Consider the following 23,264-nt stretch of genomic DNA (forward strand, 5'->3'; position numbering starts at 1 on the left):
AAAACAACAACAAAAAACCAACAACCCAATACCAGTTATAAGTGCAAATGTGCAGGGCCAGGCCTGGCGGTGTATGCCTTTTAATCCCAGCACTCAGGAGGCAGAGGCAGGTTGATCTCTGTCAAGGCCAGCCTGGTCTATATAGCAAGTTCCAGGCCAGCTGGGGCTACATACAGAAAGACCCTGTCTCAAAAAGACCAAAAAATAAAATAAAAATGCAAATGTGCAGAAAACTTTGATCAATTAATATGATACCAATTACACTGGCAACTATGCAAATATAAACCACATCATTCAAAATATGCAAAATGAAACAGTTAACACCATGGCAAGTCAATATCTCTTATGATTAAAAAAGATCAGCAACAGAGATATGCCCACTTTAGCATAAAAAATGATTTGAGTATGTATTCAACTTACTTTTATTCCATTTTAATTTAAACACAATATAATATTCCAAAATAAGAAAAAGAAATTAACATATCACAAGTATTTGGGGCCTAAAATGGTGGTATGAGCATACAATTATAGCCCTTGGGAAGCTGAGAAAAGAGGATAGAGAGTTCCAGGCCAGCGTAGGCTGGGGAGCCAGACACCATTTAAAAAAGGATGGTATCTCATAGAAACGTTTAGTATTAAATGCATACTGGAGTTCCTAGAAGTAATTTTAGGGACAGGGTGTTTCAAAGTTCTAATACTTCAATTATTTGTTTTCAACAGATTGTGATTTCGTGAAATCTGAATCCTAATATTTATCCCCAATATCTGTCATCTTAAGTCCACTATAAGGAAATTTCAAAAGAGGAAAAATGGCAAAAAAAAAAAAAAAGGTGTGTGTGTGTGTGGGTGTGTGTCTGTGTGTTGTGAAGGAATCCCAATATACCCTCACCTCTAGCCTAAACTTGTGGTAATAAAAATCACAATCTAGAAAGTTTAAAAAAAAAAAAAAGAAATAAAAAGAATTATAAAAACTAAACTGATATAATCCTTAAACTAAAAATATGCAATTATACCTTAGAATATAAATTAGAAATTCTACACGTCTACTATAATTTTTTAATATTGTCTACTGACAAAACTATACTGCCAAGCTCCAACAATAATGTGAAATTTGTCACTGTTCCTCCAGCAGTTTGTTCACTCCTTTTCCAAATTCTCCAACTTACAAAGTCTTTCAATGTAATCATGCTACTACTAAGGAAAGCAATGCTAATAAAATATTTTAAAGAAAAAAAGAAAAAAATGGAAAAAATCTTAATATACAGATAAATATTTCTGATAATTTCACAATTCAAAATAAATCATAAAGGACTACAGAAACTACAAAAAAGCCCACGCCTCTTTAAGTTCACTACCAATTAGAAAACATGAAGTTTTAGAAAAGACAGTAAGTGCTTTTTTCTTAGTAATCTCAAAGAGCAATTCTCTTTAATAAATAAATGTGCTTTTAATTCACAGGTGCTAAATCACCCTAACCTACTCAATTACATTGCATGATGAGAACTGTTGGTTTTCTTGTTCCCTGGAGACTCTGTAGCTGTTACAGGACTGGTTTGAAACTATCTATCAGTAAGTCTAAACATCCTCCAGAACTTCAGGAACCAAAATTCTAAATAAAAATGTAAATTTCTTAAGAATTTAAAAAATAAGGCCTTGTGTACAAAGTGAACAGAAAATTATAAAATTAAACAGAAAAAAAAAAAAATCACAGCAACCAGTCTATTCCTCTTATACTTCCGTAATTATGTTTGTGTGCCCTAAAAATAAAACCAAGATTCAAAATCCTCATTACTCCTTTGGTATCTTTGTATCTTTGCATCTCTGGACTAATCTAAAATCTCACCCCAAATTCAGAAAAACTTCACAATAATTCAAGATTTTATTTTAGGTAAATAAAGCACTTTAATTCAACCAGGCTGACAACAAATTTACAGCTTAGAAAAGAATGTAAAACATGCTTCAGAGAATTTTACAGTCAAGTCAGCCCTATTTTCTTAATCTAGAAAAATTTTATAGGTTTTTTTATTACTTGTCAGAAATTTGCCATTTTATGTAAGAATATTTAATTTCATCATATCTAACATTAACAAAAGTTTAGAATAAAAGTTTAAGACTAAAGGAGACATTAAACAGCAGCTTATTTTTAAGATACCAGGAGCAAACTACTCCCCAAACAATTACATAACTAAAAGAAAGGATTACTTTAAAACTATTCAAACACTACAAATTTTTTTCTTCTTTATATTGAGACTGGATTTCACCCTATAAGACATTATTAGTAGCAGCAGCCCAGGCTGACAAACACAGAACAATCCTCCTGCCTCAGCTTCAAGAATAATGCTGGGATTAGGGCTGGAGAGATGGCTCAGCAGTTAAGAACATTGGCTGTTCTTGCAGAAGACCCAGGTTCAAATCCCAGCACCCACATGGCAGCTAACAACTGTCCATAATGCCAGTTCGAGGGGATACAACAGCTTCTTTTCTCCTCCACTGCATGACATAGGTGCATTTACCTACATACAGGCAATACATGCATACACTTAAAAATAAAAATTAAAAAAAAAAAAAATGAAAAAAGAATGCTGGGATTAGAGGCATTAGCAACCATACCCGGCTTTAATTGCTTCCTTTTCTAAAGCACAAGCATCCCACATTCAGTGATATGCTTCTGAATAACATATCAATGTTCATTAGAGTATTTATTGGGAACAAATTCAATGTTTTCTAGAAGAGATTCAAACATTCACAGTATGCCGAAGACATGAGCCCTCTTCATATAAACCTTTTTTTGTTACTAGAGACACTTGCAATGGACAAAATTCTTATAAAAGAACACTGACCTCACAGCAGTCTGAAAACCTAGATGTAAAGCCCAGCTCCATTGTTCAATAGGAACTCAACCCTCTTGATACCACAGCCTAAGGCAAAGGTACAAATGTATCAGACACTTCATATAATATTTGGGTTTAGTTAATCCTATGTTGTGGGTGGAAGGAGAGATACCACTGCAGATGTTTGAGAGCATCCCCAGCCTCAGTCCACTAAGTGCAATGGAGTCTTTTGCCACCTTAGTTATGACCATGCCCAGCAAAATGTCTGACACTACCAAAAGTTCCAGGTGAGGGAAGGAGATGCTCCTGAGTCAGCAACTAATACTCAGAAAATACCATGTACTTTTCTAACTAAAGAACCCACAAGTTACAGATTTACTTCACATTAGAGGTATGAAAATTGGAGCAGGAATTTAAACTACCTTTTGGCTATGGCTGATTCCAGGCTATGTTCTTCAGACAGCAGGATGTCTTTCTATACTCACAGGGCCTCTTCTATCAAAATCTAGATATCTTCCATGTCAAGCTATTTGGAGTTTACATATCTAATGATATATGTATAAATTCTATTAATCTGAAGGAGTATAACAGGGGCTGGAGAGATGGGTCAATGGGTAAAGTGCTTACTATGAAAGCATGAGAACCTGAGTTCGGATCCCTGGGACCAACGAAAAAGGTGGTGTGATAGCACACAATCTATAAGCAGAGCACTGGAGGGCGGAGACAGAAGGCCAAGCCAGTCTAGCCAAATTGGTTCAGTAAGAAACCCTGTCCAAAAAATAGAAAGCGACAGAGGAAGACACTCAATGTTAATAATCTCTGGCCTTCACATGTGTACACAAAGACAATCACATCTGTACAAACATGCACAATATATTCATATAACACACACACACACACACACACACACACACACAAAGGAGGGTTTGTTTGAAGGTAGATAATGTAAAATAGAGGGTTTAAAAATGTGGTCCCCAGATCACTAACATCAAACATCCACCATCACCTGACAACTTAGAAGTTCTCAGGCCCCAACCAAGAGCTATGCATCAGAAAGTCCAGCAGCAATGTAAAGTTCAGCAAGCCTTCCTAGTCACTCTGACACACAAAAGTGTGAGAACCAGAGTGACATAGTGAGAACAATACTGCACAAGGCACTCCTAGATTATCCTTCTTTACACTCAGTCTATCAGCTTTTTACAACTTACTGATTCTATTGGTGCTACAATTCCTGAACTGCAGAAAAAATGAGAAGATTAATGCTTGCTCTGCCTGCCTCTTGGGTTGCCTTTTTCTTTTAAAACTTAAGTGGAACTGACAATTAAGAAAGGGTTTTGTTAATTAAAAACCTACTAAATATGACCGTTACTGATTCTATGACATTCATTAAAAAGAAAAATCTTGGTCTAAGGTACAGGATTTTTCATAAATTATGTCAAAATGTTGGTAAGTTTTATAAAACTTGACAAAAACATGACAAAATTAAATGGAGAACGCAGTTTTCATGTTATGGGGGAAAAAAAACAAAAGCTAAGGCATTCCATGTTATCTCTGACAAAAATCAGAGTAATTCGAAATTATACATTAGAAAACTAAATACCTCTAAAAAACAAGCTTAATATCCTCCAAAATTTCATTCTAAAAGTAGAAAGGGGGCTGGAGAGATGGCTTAGCAGTTAAGATCACTGGGTGCTCTTGCAGAGGACCCAGGTTCAGTTCCCAACACCCACATGGCAGCTAACAACTGTCCTAACTCCAGTTCCAGAGGATCTGATACCCTCTTCTGACCTCCACAGGCATTGCATGACACCAGTGCACTTACACACATGCAGGCAATACACTCCTACACATAAAATAAAAATAAACAAAGTATTTTTTTTAAGTAGGAAAGTTTTAAGTCTATTTCAACTTCAGTTCTGAGTAACAAAAAAACTATTCAAAATGAAAAAAAAAAAAAAACCCTGCATTTATTTCAATGCAAAAAGCTGTTTCCAACTTTAAACATGTATACTGAATTTATGAATCACTTTTAAGAATACATCTCCCTGGGCTGGAGTTCTTCGCAGTTAAGAGCACTGGCTGCTCTTGAAGAGGAACCAAGAGTCTAGTTTCCAACACTCATATGGCATCTTGTAACTGTCTATAACTCCAGTTCCAGGGATCCAATACCCTCCTCTGGCATCTGAGGGCACCAGGCATGCATACAGTGCACAGACATACATGCAAGCAAAATACTCATACACATAAATTTTTTTTTATCTTTTTGAAGGAGGGTCTCCCTGTAGCCCCAGTTGTCCTGGATCTCACTATGTAGACCAGGCTGGCCTTGAACTCAGAGAGATCAGCCTGCCTCTGCCTCCCAAGTGCTGGGAAAGGTAAATTTTTAAAAGAATACATCTCGTTTAAAGATACTCAAACTCAAACCAGAATGCATTCCTTAAGTAATCACATCCTATTCAAAAGTTCAAAAGTAAACACAGAAAATTAGCAGAACATAATCTGCAATTAGTAATAAAGAAAAAAGAATCCATTATACTCCTGCTTGAAAATCTACCAAAATTAAAAAGAAATAAAATCAGTTCTTCTACAGGGTTCTAGAGATACTAAGTCAATAGGTACTTGCCATAGTATAGGTACATAGAAGACAAGCAGGAATCAGATTGGGACAGTTTGGCAGCGCTCAGACATCAACTCAATTCTGCAACCTGTCTTATACCAAAATACAGCCAGGTTACAAAACTCAACCAAAAATGAAAAATCACACATGAATAATTACAGCATCACTACTCTTCAATATAGAACAGATAAACAAGTAGAAAACTCACAAGATAGCGGGGAGACCAATACAAGCAGAGGAGCACAACGATGCTCCCCAACATATGCAGTGGTGTCTATTAGGCAGACCTTAAGCTTCCAGGCTTCCTTCTACTTGTGAGAATACAGTATGTGAATCAGTGAAATGGCTCAGCAGGTAAAGGCACTTGCTGCCAACCCTGTCAACTTAGTTCCATTTCTAGGACCCAAATGGTGGAAAGAGAAAACGGACTCCTGCATTTGTCCTCTGACCTCCACACTTGCCCTCTGGTATAGGCAAGCTCCTGCACCCCCACACCCGCATACGTACACACAAATAAATGTAATTTAAAACTTAATAGTTTTGTGAAGAAAAAAAATTATCTAGCTCTTTCTTCCCATTCCTAAGGCCCAAATTATATTGAAAATGCTGGCCAAATGTGCATATAGGGACAACACTAGAGGTTTAACACTAAATTTAATTCCTATATTAATGTAATGAAAAGTAAATATAAATTTATTGTAGCAAACATAAATTGGCAATGTTGCATGACTACCCCACAAAGCTAAACTTGAAAGGAAATGTTAATTTATCTTTAATGATAAAAAATTTACCTAACTCTGAGATTCTTACTAAGTTCTATTCCTTTTTTTAAAAAAATATTTTATTATTTTTATTTTATGTATATGAGTGTATTGCCTGAATGTAGGTAAGTGTGCCCGTGTTGTGCAGTGCCTGCAGAGGACAGAAGAGGCTGTCAGATCCCCCTGGAACTGGAGTTATGGACAGCTGTAAGCTGCTATGTGGGTGCTAGGATTTGAACCCGGGTCTTCTGCAAAAACAACCAGTGTTCTTAACCACTGATCCATGTCTCCAGGCCCCTAAATTCTATTTCTTATTGGAGGTAAAGATTATTATATTCTTTATGAAAAATACACGTGATATTGATAAGAGTGCAGTAGCATGGGCCTGTAATCCGAACACTCAGAGGAGGCAGAAGCATGAAGATGGACCTAAGACAAGTTCCAGGAAGCCAGGCTATATAAGACCCTGACTCAAAAGAGCAAATATATGCCATACATTTATCACACATAAGTATGATCTAACACATATGCATACATACATACAAGATATCTAAACATATCAAATGTGATATTTAAGCTGATCTACAATACTAAAGAAAACTTAAATCTTACAACAGATATTTAAATTGAATTCATTAAGCTCTATTAATAGGAAACTTTCATCTTAAAATTTTGAAGCAAATGTTTTGATGAGCATGATTAACTTTTCTTTGGTCTTTGGGCAACAACATGAGTAAAGAACAAAATCAATCAGACATTATACTCAGAACTCCTAAAGGAATTCCCCTATTTTTAAACATAGTCAATTGTTAAGACAAGTGTGGTGGCGCATGCCTTTAATCCCAGCACTTGGGAGGCAGAGGCAGGGGCATCTCTGTGAGTTCCAGGCCAGCCTGGCCTACAGAGCAACTTCCAGGCCAGCTGGGGTTAAAAGGAGATCCTGTTCAAAAATGAAAAAAAAAAAAAAAAAGAAAAGAAAAAGTCATTGTTGGGGCTGGAAAGATGACTCAGTGGTTAAGAGCACTGCTCTTGCAGAGGACCCAGGTTCAAATTCCAGCACCCACACGGCAGCTAACAACCACCCATAACTCCAGTTCCAGGGGATCCAACACCCTCTTCTGTCCTCCACAGGTACCGCATGACAAAGTGCACTTAAATACAGGCAGGCAATACACTCATACACATTAAACAAATAAATTTTTTTAATTAAATTTTAAAAAAATAAAAATAGTCCTTGCTTGAGCCAATTAAAATTCTAAAAGGTCTCAAACTAAGCAAATAAACAAATACTGCTCAGCTCATCCCATAAATGAAAAGGCAAATAATTTTTCTACATGAGTAATCTGAAATTAAAATTTCAAGATCAATAGCTGTCTACCTAGCAGGGACCATATTAAGAGAATTACATCATTCATGTTTTGAGACAGGGTCTCACTATGTAACTTAGGCTGGCCTGGAATTCACTATGCAGAGGGCAGACTAACTCAGAACTTCCAGGGATCCTCCTGCCTCTGCCTCCATAGGATTACAGATACAAACCACTACATCCAGCTACTTACATCATTTAATCAGGATAAAGTTTTGTGATGAGTACCATTTTCCTTCCTCTCTTTTTCATATAAAATAAGAGTGAGAAAACTTAAGTAACTTAAAGGCATCAGGCCAACACAGGCAGTTGGCTCCAGAATCCACCCTGTCTGCCTAAAATCTAAAATGAAACAAAGTATAACGGAGCATAAATAGGTCATATTTTAATATAACAAAATAAACAGATGTAATCATATTTAAGGACAAGGTAATAGCCTCCAAAGTAATACTCCCCCCCCTCCTTTATTGTTTTTTGAGACAGGGTCTCACCATCAAGCTCTGGCTAGCCTGGAATTCGATATTTAGACCAACATGGACTAGATCTTACAGCCCTACCTCCACCTCCCAAGTCCTGGAATTAAAGGCCTGATCTACCACACCTGGCTTTAAAATACTCTTTTTAAGAATAATATTCATGGGGCTGGAGAGACGGCTCAGCGGTTAAGAGCACTGGCTGCTCTTGCAGAGGACCCAGGTTCGATTCCCAGCACCCACATGATAGCTAACAATCATCTGTAACTCCAGTTCTAGAGAATCCAATGCCCTCTTCTGACCTCTGTGGGCACTGCACGACACAGGTGCATTTACACACATACAGGCAATATACTCATACACATAAAATAAAAATAATATTTTTTAAAAAAGGATAAAATTCATTTTCTAGAACAGTAAGCGAACTCTACACTCACAAACATACATTCGTAAGTTAGATTTGTTGTTCACACTTAAAGTGTTGACTTCTGATAATAACTATTTGGCTAATTCTCAATCCAAATACAGTACATTAACAACCTTTTCCTCATTATGTACACACAGGTAAAGAATATTCTTTTGCTAGCAGGTGTAACCACAATAGCCATCTCTTTACAGTCTCAATACCGTCAACAAGTATATATCTGACGTTACCAGATGTCCAAACATACTCTAATGCCAACTTTTGCAAATGAAGAGTTTGCCTTAACTGTTCTGATCTAAATTAAAACTTCTAAATACATCACAGTCAAAATCAATTCATCCCTAAATTATGTTTACTCTAATTATATCTGCCTAATAAAAACATCCTTTTTATTCTAGCACAAATTATTTTAAAAGACGAAACTGCTAGTACTTCTACAACCAATGAAGAAAATATGAAATTAGAAGATGAAGAGTCAAATCAATATCCCAATTCATCTTTCCTATCTACTCAATACAAAGAGACCCATTACCCCCATACCAAAACACTTTTACTCACCAGGCAAAGAATGTATGTGCTAGTAACATGACCTATAAGACACAAAGGTAACAAGTGTGTTGAGCGAGCCCTTATTAACCTAAAGATATGTAGTCTATACTCAACATCCTTGACATCTCCAATGGCAACTGTACTAATTTCGAAACTATCAGATAGAAAGCAACTTTAAAAGGCTAATATTTGTTGAAGTCATCTCTCAACATACAATCACGAAGTTGTTACAAATGTCCTAAATCATTTTCTTTAGAACAATTTCCAGTAACCCTTCCTAAGGCAGGTCACAAAAATCAAACCTCCAATGCTGGCTCTGAAAATCAAGTTTATCTACAGAAGAAAGAGAAACAACTCAGGAATGTTTGCGTTCTAAACAATATAACTTGTCTTATAAGCCTATAGTTTCTACAGAAAAAAAAAAGGTACCAAATACATGTCTTAAGCTATATTAATAATAACATCTTCTAAAAACTAAATGCTTGTAACATGGCATAAGCCAAATAACTTCAAGTAAATGAAAACCTGACCTATGAGTACACACTTGTAAACTGACCTTTACAAACTCTGAATTCATATCATTATCAAAACAAAAACAGTGTCTACAAAACTTTGGTCTCACTAAAAAGACTTGAGAGATGAAATTAAAAACTGAATAAATTACTGAAAGTGAATACAGAAACTTTGTATATTTTCCTATATGAATAATTCTAATTAAAAGTCATTGAAGGGGGCTGGAGCGATGGCTCAACAGTTAAGAGCACTGACTGCTCTTGCAGAGGACCCAGGTTCAATTCTCAGCACCCACGTGGCAGCTATGAACAGTCCTTAACTCCAATTCCAGGGGAATCCAAATGACCTCTGCAGCATTGCAAGATACAGGTGCACTCACATACATGCAGACAATATACTCTTACATATAAAATAAAAATAATGAATAAAATATTTTTTAAAAAGTCATTGAAGGGATTACTTTAGAGATGACTTAAAATTCTTAAATATTATGCTATAGCCAAATATAAAAACAAATAGCATATAAGGACAAATTTCAAAATAAGAATATTTAAAAATAAGAATTAAAGACTTCATTTAAAGTATGTCATTTCATAGCATTAGATTGCATATTTTATGTAATTATGAGAATGCACATATAAAGTTCCACACAAAAATTTAAATATATGGGATGGAGAGATGGCTCAGCAGTTATAAGAGGACTTGATACTCTTGCAAAAGACCCGGTTCAATTCCCAGCACCCACATGGCAGCTAACAACCATCTGTAACTCCAGTTCCAGTAGAGTTCGAGGCCCTCTTCTGACCTCCACCGCCATTGCATGACACAAGTACACTTAAATACATGCAGGCAATGCACTAAAACACATTAAAAGAAATAAAATTTAAAAATTAAAATATACTAGCCACCCTTCTCCTGTTAGTAAGATAAAATTTTAAAGGCAATGAGTCTTCTTCTACTTTCCGAAACTTTATAAAGCAACATAATCTGCCCCATTGTACTGCTGTTTAAACTTTTACAAATGACAGCAATAAAGTTTCTCTTCCTTATAACTGAAAATTACTCCTTTTGATGCACTTTATTCTTGAATAAATTTTATGGAAAATGAAATTTGTAAATTATTATACAGTAGTTAGGTAGTCCAGTCATGATTTTCAGGAAAGAAATACAATTTACTATGAAAAAAAGATTGTGCATAGAATCTTAAAAAAGAAAAAAAAAACTAATTCCAGTAATCACCTTTTTAAAAAATCTACTATCTGCCAGGCATGGTGGAGCATGCCTTTAATCGCAGCACTAAGGCGGAAGAGGCAGGCAGAGGCAGGCGGATCACTGTGAGTTCAAGGCCAGCCTAGTCTACATAGTGAGTTACAAGCCAGCTAGGGCTACAAGGAAACCCTGTCTCAAAAAGATCCCCCTGCCCCTCAAAAAATCTGCTATTAATAACCACTGTACTCTCTACAAGCTAAAAATATTCCCTTGAACATTAGTGTTTGAAAAGGGGCAAATCACCAAACAATAAAAATTAAAACAAAATTATCGTTTCCATGTGCTTAGACACTAAATCTTTCAGTCTCAACATTCAGCCTATTTTCCAGACTGTTAAAAACAAAATGCAACCAACGAATTCTTAGAATAATTCAATTTTGCAAAATATTTTAAAAGTGAATTAATTATCCTCAACTTCTTGAGAACTCACTTCACTATTAACCTTTCTTTAGCAAATAAAAATATGCCACTTACTACTTCCATACAAGAATCTAACTTTGACCACCAGTCTAGCTGCTAGCACTGACCTTTCCAATCACTGTAATGACCATTTCAATCACTGCCCCAAACACAGAACTGGAGCAAAACCAAGGAAGCAAAAACGCTCTCCGCTTTATCAAAATTATTCAGAGTACAACCATCAAGAGAACAGGACTTCAATGACTTCTCCCCTACTGACTTTGTTTCATATCAACATTTGGCTCAATAAAACCATTAACTCTAGAAATTAAGAGTTATTAGTCATCTGATTGATACTGCCTTCTAAGCACACAACTAAAAGTACAGTTTTAGTTTTAAGCCACATCAATGTCACATGCAGAAGCCCAAGTACTATGAAATCAAAGAAGAAATTGCCAATCACTACACTCATCATACAAAGAATTTGGAAAAATAATTTTAAAGTCCTATAACCCTGGCAATTTTAAATAATGTGGGAAAAGCAAAACCAGCATAACTGTATTTCGAAGGCTAAAAGAAATCTGAGGGCACCTTAGTTTTTCTTTGAATTTTATTACTTTTTTTTTCTTCTTAAATTTTAAATTAAATAGATGTCCCTAACTCACTCATTCCACATTACTCACAAATTCATACCAACAACACACTGCCTTGAAGTAACTCAAGCCAGAATGTTGTCCAATTATCTTTTGAAAAGATCACGCTCACCTTAGTAAAGCTTTTCAATTAATGCAAGCTCCAAAATTTCCAAATATGTCTTTAAAATATTATTTCAGCTTAATGGAAAATTAAGTTTTGCGAAGGCAGTTTAGTAGGCTTCATCTTCATTTCAAAACAAAAACTTGGCCAAAATTAGCTGTGCACGTTTATGGGTAACTATTGTAAATCCCTTCCAAAACAAGACATGTTTCAAAAAAATGCCCTCCGAACACTAATTAGCAGGACATACACACCCTTTAGTGTCGTTCTACCTTTAAAAAATGTTTACTGATATTTACAAAGAAGTAACTTTTAATTAAGAATACTCTATCAACACGCAATTACATAATTTTAACCAAGTATTTATCATTGCCACAAGTCTTATGATGAAATTCTGGGTCGTATCAGAGACCCAATCAATGGTCACTGCAGATCAGTACCTTGTGTCTTCACACACCTGTACCCCCCCCAGCTCTCAGTGTCAGTACTTCCCATTCTGCACGAGGGAGGGCTCTACTCCTACCCCTGATCAAAATCAGTATCACACCTGAAACTTCAAGATTCATTCTTTAAGATAACCACTAACTCTTGAAGTACAAAGGCCTAACTGGTAGACAATCAAAACTCTACACCGTTAAATTTCTTGGGTTTCTGTCTTATTCAAAAGCTGACTCAGTAGGCTGTACGTAAAAGAACCAGCATGCCTACAATGTGGAGCCAGTGATCCGCTCTCGCTTGCATTTCTGGTTACAGGCTGGTAAAGGACACTTAACATGCTACACAATTCAGGGTAAAACCATGGAGAGCCAACGCATTGGAGCACCTGAAGCCTAAAATAAAATAAAATAAAATAAAATAAAATAAAATATCGAGCAGCAAATTCTAGCTCACGAAAGCACTTTAATTTCATGTGAAGGCTTCAAGTTTAACCTCTGCCACCATTTGCTAACATACAATATCCTTGAACTTACACGGACATCCACCTGAAATCAAACCCTACTCAATCTCCGTTCTATCACGCACGTACAAAGCCCGGTGAAGATAAAATGATACTGAAACGCAAATTCTATGCCCTACACCCCATATCTCAGCAGGAAACAAGCAGGCAACTTCAACAAAGTTCTACCAGGAACTCCAGTAAGGCACATTCTGCCACTATTGATTTCAAACTAGAAAAGTTCGAAATGAAGCTCAGAGTTGTAATTCAGTCGCTTTAAGCATAGACCTACTTTTGCCCTCAACTGCGCACCGTATGTGCTCAAAGGAGAAATGCTCATAAAGTTATGCAAATCGGTCCACAGTCACATTTTAGAAAAACCTATCAATGCAACCCAGGAAACTAAAATCAATCACTGCAAGATTCTGATGCAATATGCGTACGTGCAGCACTAATTTTCACTTCCATCTCATCTGTACCCTTGATCTAAGGGCTGAAGTCAAGATCTAATCGAAATATACTCAACCTCAAAGCCTATTTTTTTCCTTATTTATTTATTTTTTTTGTTGTTGTTGTTGTTCATTTAGAAGACTGGATTACCGAGCTCACTAATCTACTACCAGTGAACTGTACTCTGCATTTACGGACAATAGCCCCTGGGAAGAGACCAGAGAGCTAGCCTAAGCAAGCAATCGCTGCCTTGACACTTGCAACCGGGCACGAGCGCCTTCCAGTCCAACACTCCCAAGGTTTAACGCACAGGAAAGAGCCACAAAATACAGGATCTAGAAGTGCGGCCAGGGATCAACGTCCGAGTCACCCCCGCTACGGAAATTTTTCGCATCCGTCCACTCCCACGTTATCGGAGTGACAGAAAAGCAAAGAGGAACAGCCGCAGAAATGGATACAGGTCAAGTCTAAGTCGAATCCATCCTCTTGATATCTCCTTTTGTTTCTGCTAACGATCTCTTTGATGATGGCTGTCATGTCTGGGAGCCTGTGGCTGAAGAAAAAGGAGGAGAGAGATGGCAGAAGCTGCTGGTGCCGGGGCTTCTTCTGCAGGATGGAAATGGCTCTGGACTTGGCGGTCGCGGACGCCCCTCTCTCTGCCGCCGCTGGGCCCTGGACCGCAGCTGGGTAATGGCTGCTGCGGCGGCTGCCGGATGGTTGCAGCGGCTGGGCCTGCCTCTCCTCACCAGCCAGGGGCCTGGCAGCCGAGGCAGCGGAATGGAGAGAAGACGGATAATCCTCGCAGCGGCTGCCTCCTCCGGCGGCCTCCGGAGCCCGGGCCAGGGGGGGTGCGGCGGCGGCGGACGGGAGGCTCAGCACCGGCCCGGGTCCCTGGACGTGCCGCCGCCGCCGCCGCCGTGTTGGAGGCAGGAGAAGGGGAGAGAGCAACTCTCCGGCGTTCCCAGCCCTGGAAATGGTGACAGGCGACTCCGACCCCCTCCCCGGAGCCGCGGCCGCCGCCGCCGCCGCCGCCGCTTCACCCCCCCGCTCCAGGAGCGGGAGGTGCAGCCGCCGAGCCTCCGCCGGCTCCCGCCCGAGCCCACGGCTTCCACCTTCCCTCTTCCAAGCCGAGGAGGAGGCTGCCGGGTTAGAACAGACGACGAGGAGGCGAGGCCCGCCGCCGCTGCCGCCGCCGCCGCCCGGCCGGCTCCCTGAGGGCGCTGCCCCCGCGGCTGCTCACAGGCGCTGAGAGGGGCTCTGGGCCGCGGCCGCCGCCGTCTCTCATCTCCCTCGCCTGCGCCGGGCCTAGCCTCGCAGCGGCTCAACTCTCAAACTTCCATCATGGCTGCAGCTTCCGAGAGGAAAGAGCTGAGCGCAGCCGCATCCCAACGCCCAGCGCGTATCCTGCCGCAGTGCACAAAGAGTCCCGCCACATCACCGTGCGCCAGCCAGCCCGCCCCCTCCGCCAGCGCCGAGAGAGCGGGGCGCCCCGGAGCCCGAGGGAGGCGGGAGGGGGCGGGGTGGAGAGGGGGCGGAGCCTAGGACAGGGCGGAGGAGGCGGGGCCGCGAGTTGCGGGCGACGCCGCGCACACTCAGTGTGACCGACCGGCTAGCTCAGGCACGTTCGGAGCCTCCCGCCCGGATCTGCGGCGGCGGCGGCGGCGGCGGCAGTGGCTACGCGGATAATGAGCAAGTCTCGTCCTCTGCCCAGAGACCCGGCCAAAGCTAGGCCGGCTGCGGCGCAGTGAGGGTGGCAGCGGAAGGCTGGTTAGGAAAGCCGGGTTGGGTGCCGGCGCGGGGCAGGATGGCCGAGTCCGCTTCAGCCGCACACAGGTGGACCGGACTAACTGACCGCGCTACAGTGTGGGAACCTCAGGTGCCGAGACACCCTCGGGTCTCTAGGTATCTCCGGCACGGCTAGCGTGCCCTGTCCTGCGCTCTGGTGAGATCGCAGCCAGGATTTGTCGGCTGCAGCCTGTACCAAGATAACGCACCCCTCCCCCCCACCCCCTCCCTCCCACCCCCGCGTCCTCCAGGTGTCAGTCTTTGCACAAAGAACAGCCCCCTATTGTGTCTCCCGCGCGGATCACCTCATCGGGCTCCCATTCGCTGCCCCACCTCTGGCTTCCCCAGTAACTGGTTCTTTTGCCCAGAAGCTGAACGCTCCTAGCCAAGCGTGCTGACGGTGCGCGCAGGGCGTGTAGACACACGTCTCCCCTGAGTTTGCAGGGCCCAGAGGACACCCGTCTAGGTGGACAAAGTGGATCCCCGCACCCCACACAGCTGCTCCCCACAGCCCCGAGAGCCGGGCAGGTCCCCGCTGCGGGGGGTCCGCCCGGTGCAGCTCAAGCTCGGCCCTCCCCCTTGGTTGCTGTGAAAACCCGGCAGGATGGATCGCTGGAGTCAGGTTCGGCCCAGGTCCGACCCTGCACGCCCGACCGTGCACGCCTGAGGACCAGGGTACCCCGCCGGGTTTGAAGTATGGGGCGGTCGGAAGCTGCAGCCCTCAGGGTGGGCGGGGCGAGGAGCCGGGGAGGGCTTCAGCGCAAGGTGGAAGGATACTCGAGCCTCGATCGGAACTACTTTCGAGGGTCACGTGTGGTCCTAGTTGGGGAACTTTCCAAATTCCCATTCCCCTAGCTGTGTGCTCGGGGACAAGTGCTTGGCTCCTTGTGCCGTACTCGGTGGTGGTCCCTTTGGGTGTGAACGGCGGGACCCCCGCTCTTCTCAGGTTGGAGAGGAGACGGGGCGCCCACGAGCTATCCGCAGGAGCGCTGTCGGGGCTAAGCGCCTGGGGAGCTGGTTACACAAGCACCCACATCCAAACACGTGCCCCCGCCACCCCTCTCTGCTAGCCCCCGCCGGTTTGTACACGATGAGGGGGGAAGAGTTCCCAAACTGTTCCTGCCCCTCGCCTGCTACTCGCAGAGCGAGCCAGAAGGCCGGGATGTGAGACTCCTTGATCTGCGGCCAACACTGCTCTTCCCAACGGTGGGAGAAGAGGCTGGGCTCTGGGGGCGTCTGACGCATCTCCTTCGCTAATGAGGTGAACCTTTTGCTTCTGTACTCCTGAGGGGCAAAAGGGTATCTCCTGTTGCAGCCCGCTGCCTGGGCTGACCGATTTTGCAACAAACTTCCAGTCACTGCCCCTGAGCTGGTGAGCGCGCCCCACCTACCGTGGACTTGGCCAAGTGACTTATCTGAGTATCTAGTCAATGGCTGTCAGCCCAGAACAAACCTGTCAAGCCAAAGCTTATTGCGGGCATTGGCTGACCAGTGACTGGTTCAGAAATGCTGATAACTCCAGCTCATGCTCCCTCCCCCAACGAGCCAGCTACAAAGCCAGCGATCCACCTTGTGCTTAAAGAGAAATGACATCAACACCAACCTAGGGATTTCTTCCTTTTTGCTCTTTCCCAGAGGACTTAGCTCTCAAGATGACAAATGGAGTCCAGAAGTGTCTGATTTGAGACCTAGGATGAGACACTGAGCCGTATTAGAAATCTTGGAAAATAGTAATCAATTATCATAGGTGTCAAAATCCTTGTGAGTGGGTGCCTAGGAAGATTAGTGTACTGTAGGGAAAAGAACACTGTATATGTGCACATCAGAGTTGCAGGGAGCCCATGCGGTCTAGAAACCTCAAGAGGCCCAGCTCAGAGAGCCACAGGCCATTACCTAAACTCCAAGTCTGCTAATTAAACCCGGGATGTTTGCAGTGCTATTAGCGATCTCGGGCTACTTGAACCTTGCATTTAGATGCATCCTTTTAAGATCTCTCTGCAAGAGTTAGCAGTCTGCTGAAAGCCTTGATATTTATTGGAGGCTGTTTTTGTGCATGGTTCTGGTCAGTTGAGGGAGGAAGGGATCAGCGATGATAGCAATCTGGAAACAATAGAAGAAAGGCCTCCATTTGGTTTCCAAGGATGTAAATCTTGCTCACACAGCCTCGAGTGAGATGGAGATGTATTTTACACATAATGAAGAATCAGGAGTCCCTGATGTCCATGTGTTCCACAGGATGCATGGCAAAAACCTGTGTTGTGCTCTGTTGAGTATCTACCACTGCTTAGTGGGGAAAGGGAAAATGAAGATGAGGTTAGATAAAAAGATTGAGGAGGGGGAAATGCCCCCCATTTTTTCTCAGCTTGCTGATCTTGTCCCCAGAGGTCCTGTTATTAGCACTACCCTGCTTTGCCTCTTCCCTGGAGCTGTCTTGTGTAATGTTAGTCTTCCAGCATCCAAGAAGCTCTGGAATCTTCCTCTGAAGAGAGAGAAATGGGATTCATTCTTGTGCTTCCTGGTGTTGGGCTGGAGGAGAGAGGATCCCCTTCATTCCCACAGCATTAGTCTGCAGCACAGAGGTTGTGCATCACAGCACTGGAGTGCTGGAATATGACACCAGCTAGCAAGTAATTCCAAGTGAGGGAAGAAACGGGTTTGCTGCCTCCCAGAACATCAGGTCCTTCTACTCTCTAGTGATGGATGACTGAAGAGATAGCCAATGTTAGCAGGTATTTGGCCAGGCTGACAGCAACATTTAGATGGTTGTCAGAAGCTTTTGAATAAAGACCTCTTTCCCTTCCCAGCATTAAATATGTTCCTGAAAAAATTACTGATGTACACTTTTTTTTTTGAATTTTGAAATTTTCACTGAATTTCTGTGTATTTCATAGAGAACACCTTAATTTTCTTCATATCCCTTTCCACATTGGCCCTCTCCCATAGCCACAAACTGGAATTCATACATTCTGTCATTTGTGTTAAGGCCTAACATATCAAATTAGATGTCCTTCAGCAGAAATTCATCTACTGAAGTCTAAGCATCCTATCTGCAGTCCCTCCCTTTAAGAAGATCAGCTCTTCTCACAGAGCAGTAATCAGCTGCCAAGAATTCTTCAACCAAGATTGGGGCTTGCTGTTCATTTCCATAGTTCTGTGCTAGGTTTTTGTCTGCTTAAGTTTCATAGATCTTGTGCACACTAACACCATTGCTGTAGGTTTGTATGAGAAGGGTCCCAGAGCCTGTAGGACTCTATTTCCATATGTTCATACCCTCCTCCCTGACTCTTACAATCTTTCAGCCCTCTCTTCCACCCACCCTGGGTGGGTGGGTGTTAGTATAAGAGTCCTGTCCAAGGACCCCTACTCTGTAGACTCTTATTCTCTACGTTTTGGCCTTTTGTATTCTTATCCCTCTGTTACATGAGGGAGTTTTATTGATGAGAGTTGACAGATGCATTAGTGCTCTCTTTATCCCTTGTTCTGTGTTCCATGAGTCTTAGGTGTAGAGGTTGCATCCTAGATGTGCCACTTAAGACTTGGGCAATTCATAATCTCTGTGTGTCACCAATTGTGGAACTCTGTAATAATCTCTATCTACTGAAAAAGAAGCTTCTTTGATGGGTGGTGACTGGGATACATATCTGTAATTTAAGAATCCATATTTTGCACATAGTAAGAAATTACATTTGTCTAGGAATATGACATCCTGTTTTTTTTTAAGATCTAAGACCTCTCCAGCTATGTGTATTTGGCTATGTTTATAGTACCACACATGAGTTTCTTCCCATTGAGTGGGCTTTAAGTCCAATTAGGTAGCTGTTGATTACCCCCAAGATAAAAGTGCCACTACTGCACCAATGTCGTTTGCTGTGCCGGTCACTGATGTGGTTTTTAGGTTTTGAAGCTGGGATTGGACCATCCACTGATATTCTCCCTTAGCAGCTAACGTAGTGCTCTCCAAAGCTATGAGAGCTAGCCTTCAGGGGAGGTGACTTCCAGGTCAGTCCCAGCTCCATTGCTCCAAATCCTGTGTCCGAAGTATGTCCTGTCTTCAGCAGTAGGGTCTTACCTTCTAGTTCTGGGAGGCAATCAAGGACTATGGCAATAGCCTGTGTAATTTTGGGAGTCTCTTGGACGACCCTGGCCAACAACTCAAAGGAAGGTTTCTCCTGTCTGGCACTGTTTCTTGTTATGTAGCCTTCAGCTTACACATGGACTCATGTAGAGATAGAGATATTGTATGTGTAATTTTTCAGTAGGTTTTTGGATTAACACAATTCCCTCTGGTTTTTTTTATACTAGCTAGGCACTATTTATTTCTCCTCTCTCACTCCTTGTCTAACCCTCCCTCCTTTCCCTCCCCATTTAAAGTGTCCCCATTTTCCCCATTTCTCCCTTGATAATTTTTTAAAATATTTTATTCATTCATTTATTTACTTATTTATTTACTTATTTATTTATTTATTTATTTATTTATTTAGGTCTTTTTGTCATGTACGCTGAGTAAGAGTTCTGCCACTGAGCTTTACACCCCGGCACCAGGCTGGCCTTGAACTCACAGAGATCTGCCTGCCTCTGCCTCCCAAGTGCTGGGATTAAAGGCATGAGCCACCACGCCTGGCCTTATTATTAATTTTATTTTATGTGTATGAGTGTATTGCCTGCACGCAAGTAAGTGCACTCATGTCGTGCAATGCCATGGAGGTCAGAAGAGGATTTCAGATTCCCCTGGAACTAGAGTTAAGGATGGTTTGTAGCCGCCATGTCGGTGCTGGGAATCAAACCCAGGTCCTCTGCAAGAGCAGTCAGTGCTCTTAACCACTGAGCCATCTCTCCAGCCCTCTCCCTTGATAATTTTTGTATGCTATGGTTCCCACCTCTCTTGAGCTCCTTCTTCCCCTTTATCCCCATAGTTCTTTGTATAGCCCTCCTTCTCCCCCTCCCATTTAACTACCCCCTTTTTACACTTTTCTCCGTTAATAACACCTGTCTCCCACTGTTCTCCTCTCTCAGATTCCTTCTTTCCCTTTACTACCCTGCTTACTTTCCATTTTCCTGGCTCCTGCAATTACATCAAGATATATACTCATACATAAGGATTTGGTGCTAGGATTTACAAATGAGGGAGAACATATGTTGTTTTTCTGAGTCTGTGTTACTTCACTTTGTATAACGGTTTCTAGTTCTATCCATTTACCTGCAAATTTCATTATTTCATCATTCTTTACAGTTGAGCAGAACTCCACTGTGTAAATGAACCACATTTTCATTATCTACTTGTCAGTTGAGGGATACTTAGGCTGCTTCCATCTCTTAAGTATTGTGAAAAGCACAACAACAAACATGGTTGTACAAGTGTCTCTGAAACAGGATGAGTCCTTCGGGTATATGCCAAGGAGTGGTATAACCTGGTCATATGGTAGGTTCACTTTTTAGTTTTTTAAGAGTTCTCCACACTACTTTCCATAGGGGCTACATGAGTTTGCACTCCCACCAGCAATGAAGGAATGTTCCCCTTTCTCCACATCCTTGTCAGCATTTGGTATCATTTGTTCTCTTGATCTTAGCAAGTCTGATTGGGGTAAGATGAAATCTTAAGGTGGTTTTAATTTGCATTTCCCTAATTACTAACAATGTTGAACACTTTTTAAGATGTTTTTCAGCCATCTTTATTTCTTCTTTAGAACCTCTTTGTTCGAATCTTCAGTTCATCTTTTAATTGAGTTGTTTTCTTCTTTGTTTCTTGAATTCTTTATGTATTCTGCATGTTAAACCTCTGTCAGATGTATCCCTGGTGGCTGGTGAAGATTTTTCTCCCACTCTGTGGGTTTTCTCTTCACTTTCTTGGTTATTTCTTTTGCTGTACAGAAGCTTTTTAGTTTCATGAGGTCCCACTTGTTGAGTCTTGACCTTAATTCCAGAGCAACTGATATCCAATTTAAAAAGTCCTTTCCTACTCCTATATCTTGTAGGTTGTTTTCTTCTTGTTGCCAATATCTTCTTCTAACATTTCTGAGTTTCGAGTTTCACATTGAGGTATTTGATCTGTGTGGAGTTGACTTTTGTGGAAGATGAATGATAAAGATCTAGTTTCATTCTTCTACAGGTGGAGACCCAGTTTTGCCAGCACTGTTTGTTGAAAATTCTGTCTTTCCTCCATTGTTTATTCTTGGCACCTTTGTCAACTATCAGGTGGCAGAAATTGTATGTACTCACGTTCCCATCTTCAATTATGTTCCTTTGATCTATGTGTCTATTTTTGTGCCATGCTATTTTTATAACTATAGCTCTGTAATATAGTTTGAGATCTGGTATAGTAATACCCCCAGCATTGCTCTTTGTGCTCAGTCAGGGTTACTTTGGCTTTCCGGGGTCTTTTGTGCTTCCATATGAATTTTAGGAAGGCTTTCTCTAATTCTGTGAAGTATGTCATGGGGATTTTGATTGGGATTACATTGAATCTATACGTTGCTTTTGGTAGGATGCTCATTTTCACAATATTAATTCTTCCAGTTGATAAGCATGGGAGGTCCTTCCATCTTCTGGTGTCTTCCTCAATCTCCTTCTTTAAAGATTAAATTTTGCATGGTTGAGATCTTTGATGTCTTTCTTTGGTCAGGTTTATTCTGAGATTTTTTTTTTAAGGCCTTTGTGAATGGGAGGGTTTCCTGTACTCTTTCTCCAATTGCTTGTTATTGGTATATAGAAAGGCTATTGATTTCTGTAGATTACTTTTGTAACCTGCCACATTCCTATACGTGTCAATCAGTTTGAGTTTTCTGGTGGAATTTTTGGGATCTCTTAGGTATAATATCATATCATCTACAAAAAAGGAATAATTTGACCTCTTTTTCAATTAGTACTACTTTAATATCCTTCTCTTTTCTTATTGCTCTAGCAAGAGTTTCAAGCACTATATTAAAAAGGAGTGGAGAGCCCTGGCGAGATTCCATCCTGCGCATCTGTTGCGAGCAGCTGTATTCAGTCATCTCCTTCTGGCCTCTCTCATGGTAAAGTGAGAGCCTCTGCCTCATGGAAGACTTTGATGGACATGGACACGAGCCCTCTGAGGCCTCAGAACTATCTTTTTGGCTGTGAACTAAAGGCTGACAAAGACTGTCACTTTAAGGTGGATAATGATGAAAAGAACACCAGCTATCATTAAGAACAGTCAGTTTAGGAGCTGATGCAAAAGATGAGTTACACATTGTTGAGGCAGAGGCAATGAATTATGAAGGCAGTACAATTAAAGTAACACTGGCAACTTTGAAAATGTCTGTACAACCAACAGTTTCCCTTGGGTATTTGAAATGACACCACCTGTTGTCTTAAGGTTGAAGTGTGGTGCAGGGCCTGCACACATTAGCGGACAGCACCTAGTAGCTGTGGAGGAAGATGCAGAGTCAGAAGATGAAGAGGAGGAGGATGTAAAACTCTTAAGTATATCTGGAAAGTGGTCTGCCTCTGGAGGTGGTAGAAGGTTCCACAGAAAAAAGTAAAACTTGCTGATGAAGATGATGAGGATGATGATGAAGAAGATGATGATGATTTTGATGATGAGGAAACTGAAGGAAAAGCTCCAGTGAAGAAATCTATCCAAGATACTCCAGCCAAAAATGCACAAAAACCAAACCAGACTGGAAAAGACTTAAAACCATGAATACCAAGATCAAAAGGTCAAGAATCTTTCAAAAAAACAGGAAAAAAATGCCTAAAACACCAAAAGGACATAGTTCTGTAGAAGACATTTAAGCAAAAATGCAAGTATAGAAAAAGGTGGTTCTTTTCCCAAAGTGGAAGCCAAGTTCATCAATTATGTGAGGAATTGCTTCCAAACAATGACCAGGAGGCTAGTCAAGATCTCTGGCAGGGGAGGAAGTCTCTCTAAGGAAATAGTTCAAGCCCTTTGAAGTACTCTGTAGTCTTCATTTCTGTAACAGTGGACACTTGGTTGTCCTTTTTATAATGCAAAGTGACAGCCTCCCCATTGTGTTTGATAAATGTTGTCCAGGATTCATTGCCAAGAATGTGTTGTCTAAAATGCCTGTTAAGGGGCTGGAGAGATGGCTCAGCAGGTAAGAACACTGGTTGTTCTTGCAGAAGACCTGGGTTTGAATCCCAGAACCCACATGGC

The 23,264-nt window shown here is 41.5% G+C and overlaps 2 protein-coding genes and 1 pseudogene across 2 annotated transcripts in view; 2 read left to right on the forward strand and 1 right to left on the reverse strand.

Moving 5' to 3' along the window:
* The window catches only part of Pten (phosphatase and tensin homolog), a 76,636-nt gene extending 62,708 nt beyond the window's left edge, over nt 1-13,928 (reverse strand). The window contains exon 1 of the mRNA XM_029565792.1: nt 13,804-13,928. Coding sequence (XP_029421652.1) covers nt 13,804-13,882 — 79 coding nt within the window. The 5' untranslated portion in view covers nt 13,883-13,928. The remainder of the gene's footprint in view (nt 1-13,803) is intronic.
* A 1,221-nt stretch (nt 13,929-15,149) lies between these two features.
* Klln (killin, p53 regulated DNA replication inhibitor) lies at nt 15,150-17,960 on the forward strand. Its single transcript, XM_029565789.1, is given in 6 exon segments — nt 15,150-15,221; nt 15,629-15,752; nt 15,805-15,933; nt 15,936-16,129; nt 16,131-16,208; nt 16,211-17,960. Coding segments are annotated over 6 exon segments (774 nt in total). The 3' UTR covers nt 16,388-17,960.
* Nucleotides 17,961-22,034: 4,074 nt separating this feature from the next.
* Nucleotides 22,035-23,221, forward strand: LOC103738045 (annotated as a pseudogene).
* Nucleotides 23,222-23,264: the final 43 nt, after the last annotated feature.

The sequence above is a fragment of the Nannospalax galili genome, unplaced genomic scaffold (genome assembly GCF_000622305.1).
Source record: "Nannospalax galili isolate Female #2095 unplaced genomic scaffold, S.galili_v1.0 scaffold498, whole genome shotgun sequence".
Classification (NCBI taxonomy): Eukaryota; Metazoa; Chordata; class Mammalia; order Rodentia; family Spalacidae; genus Nannospalax; species Nannospalax galili.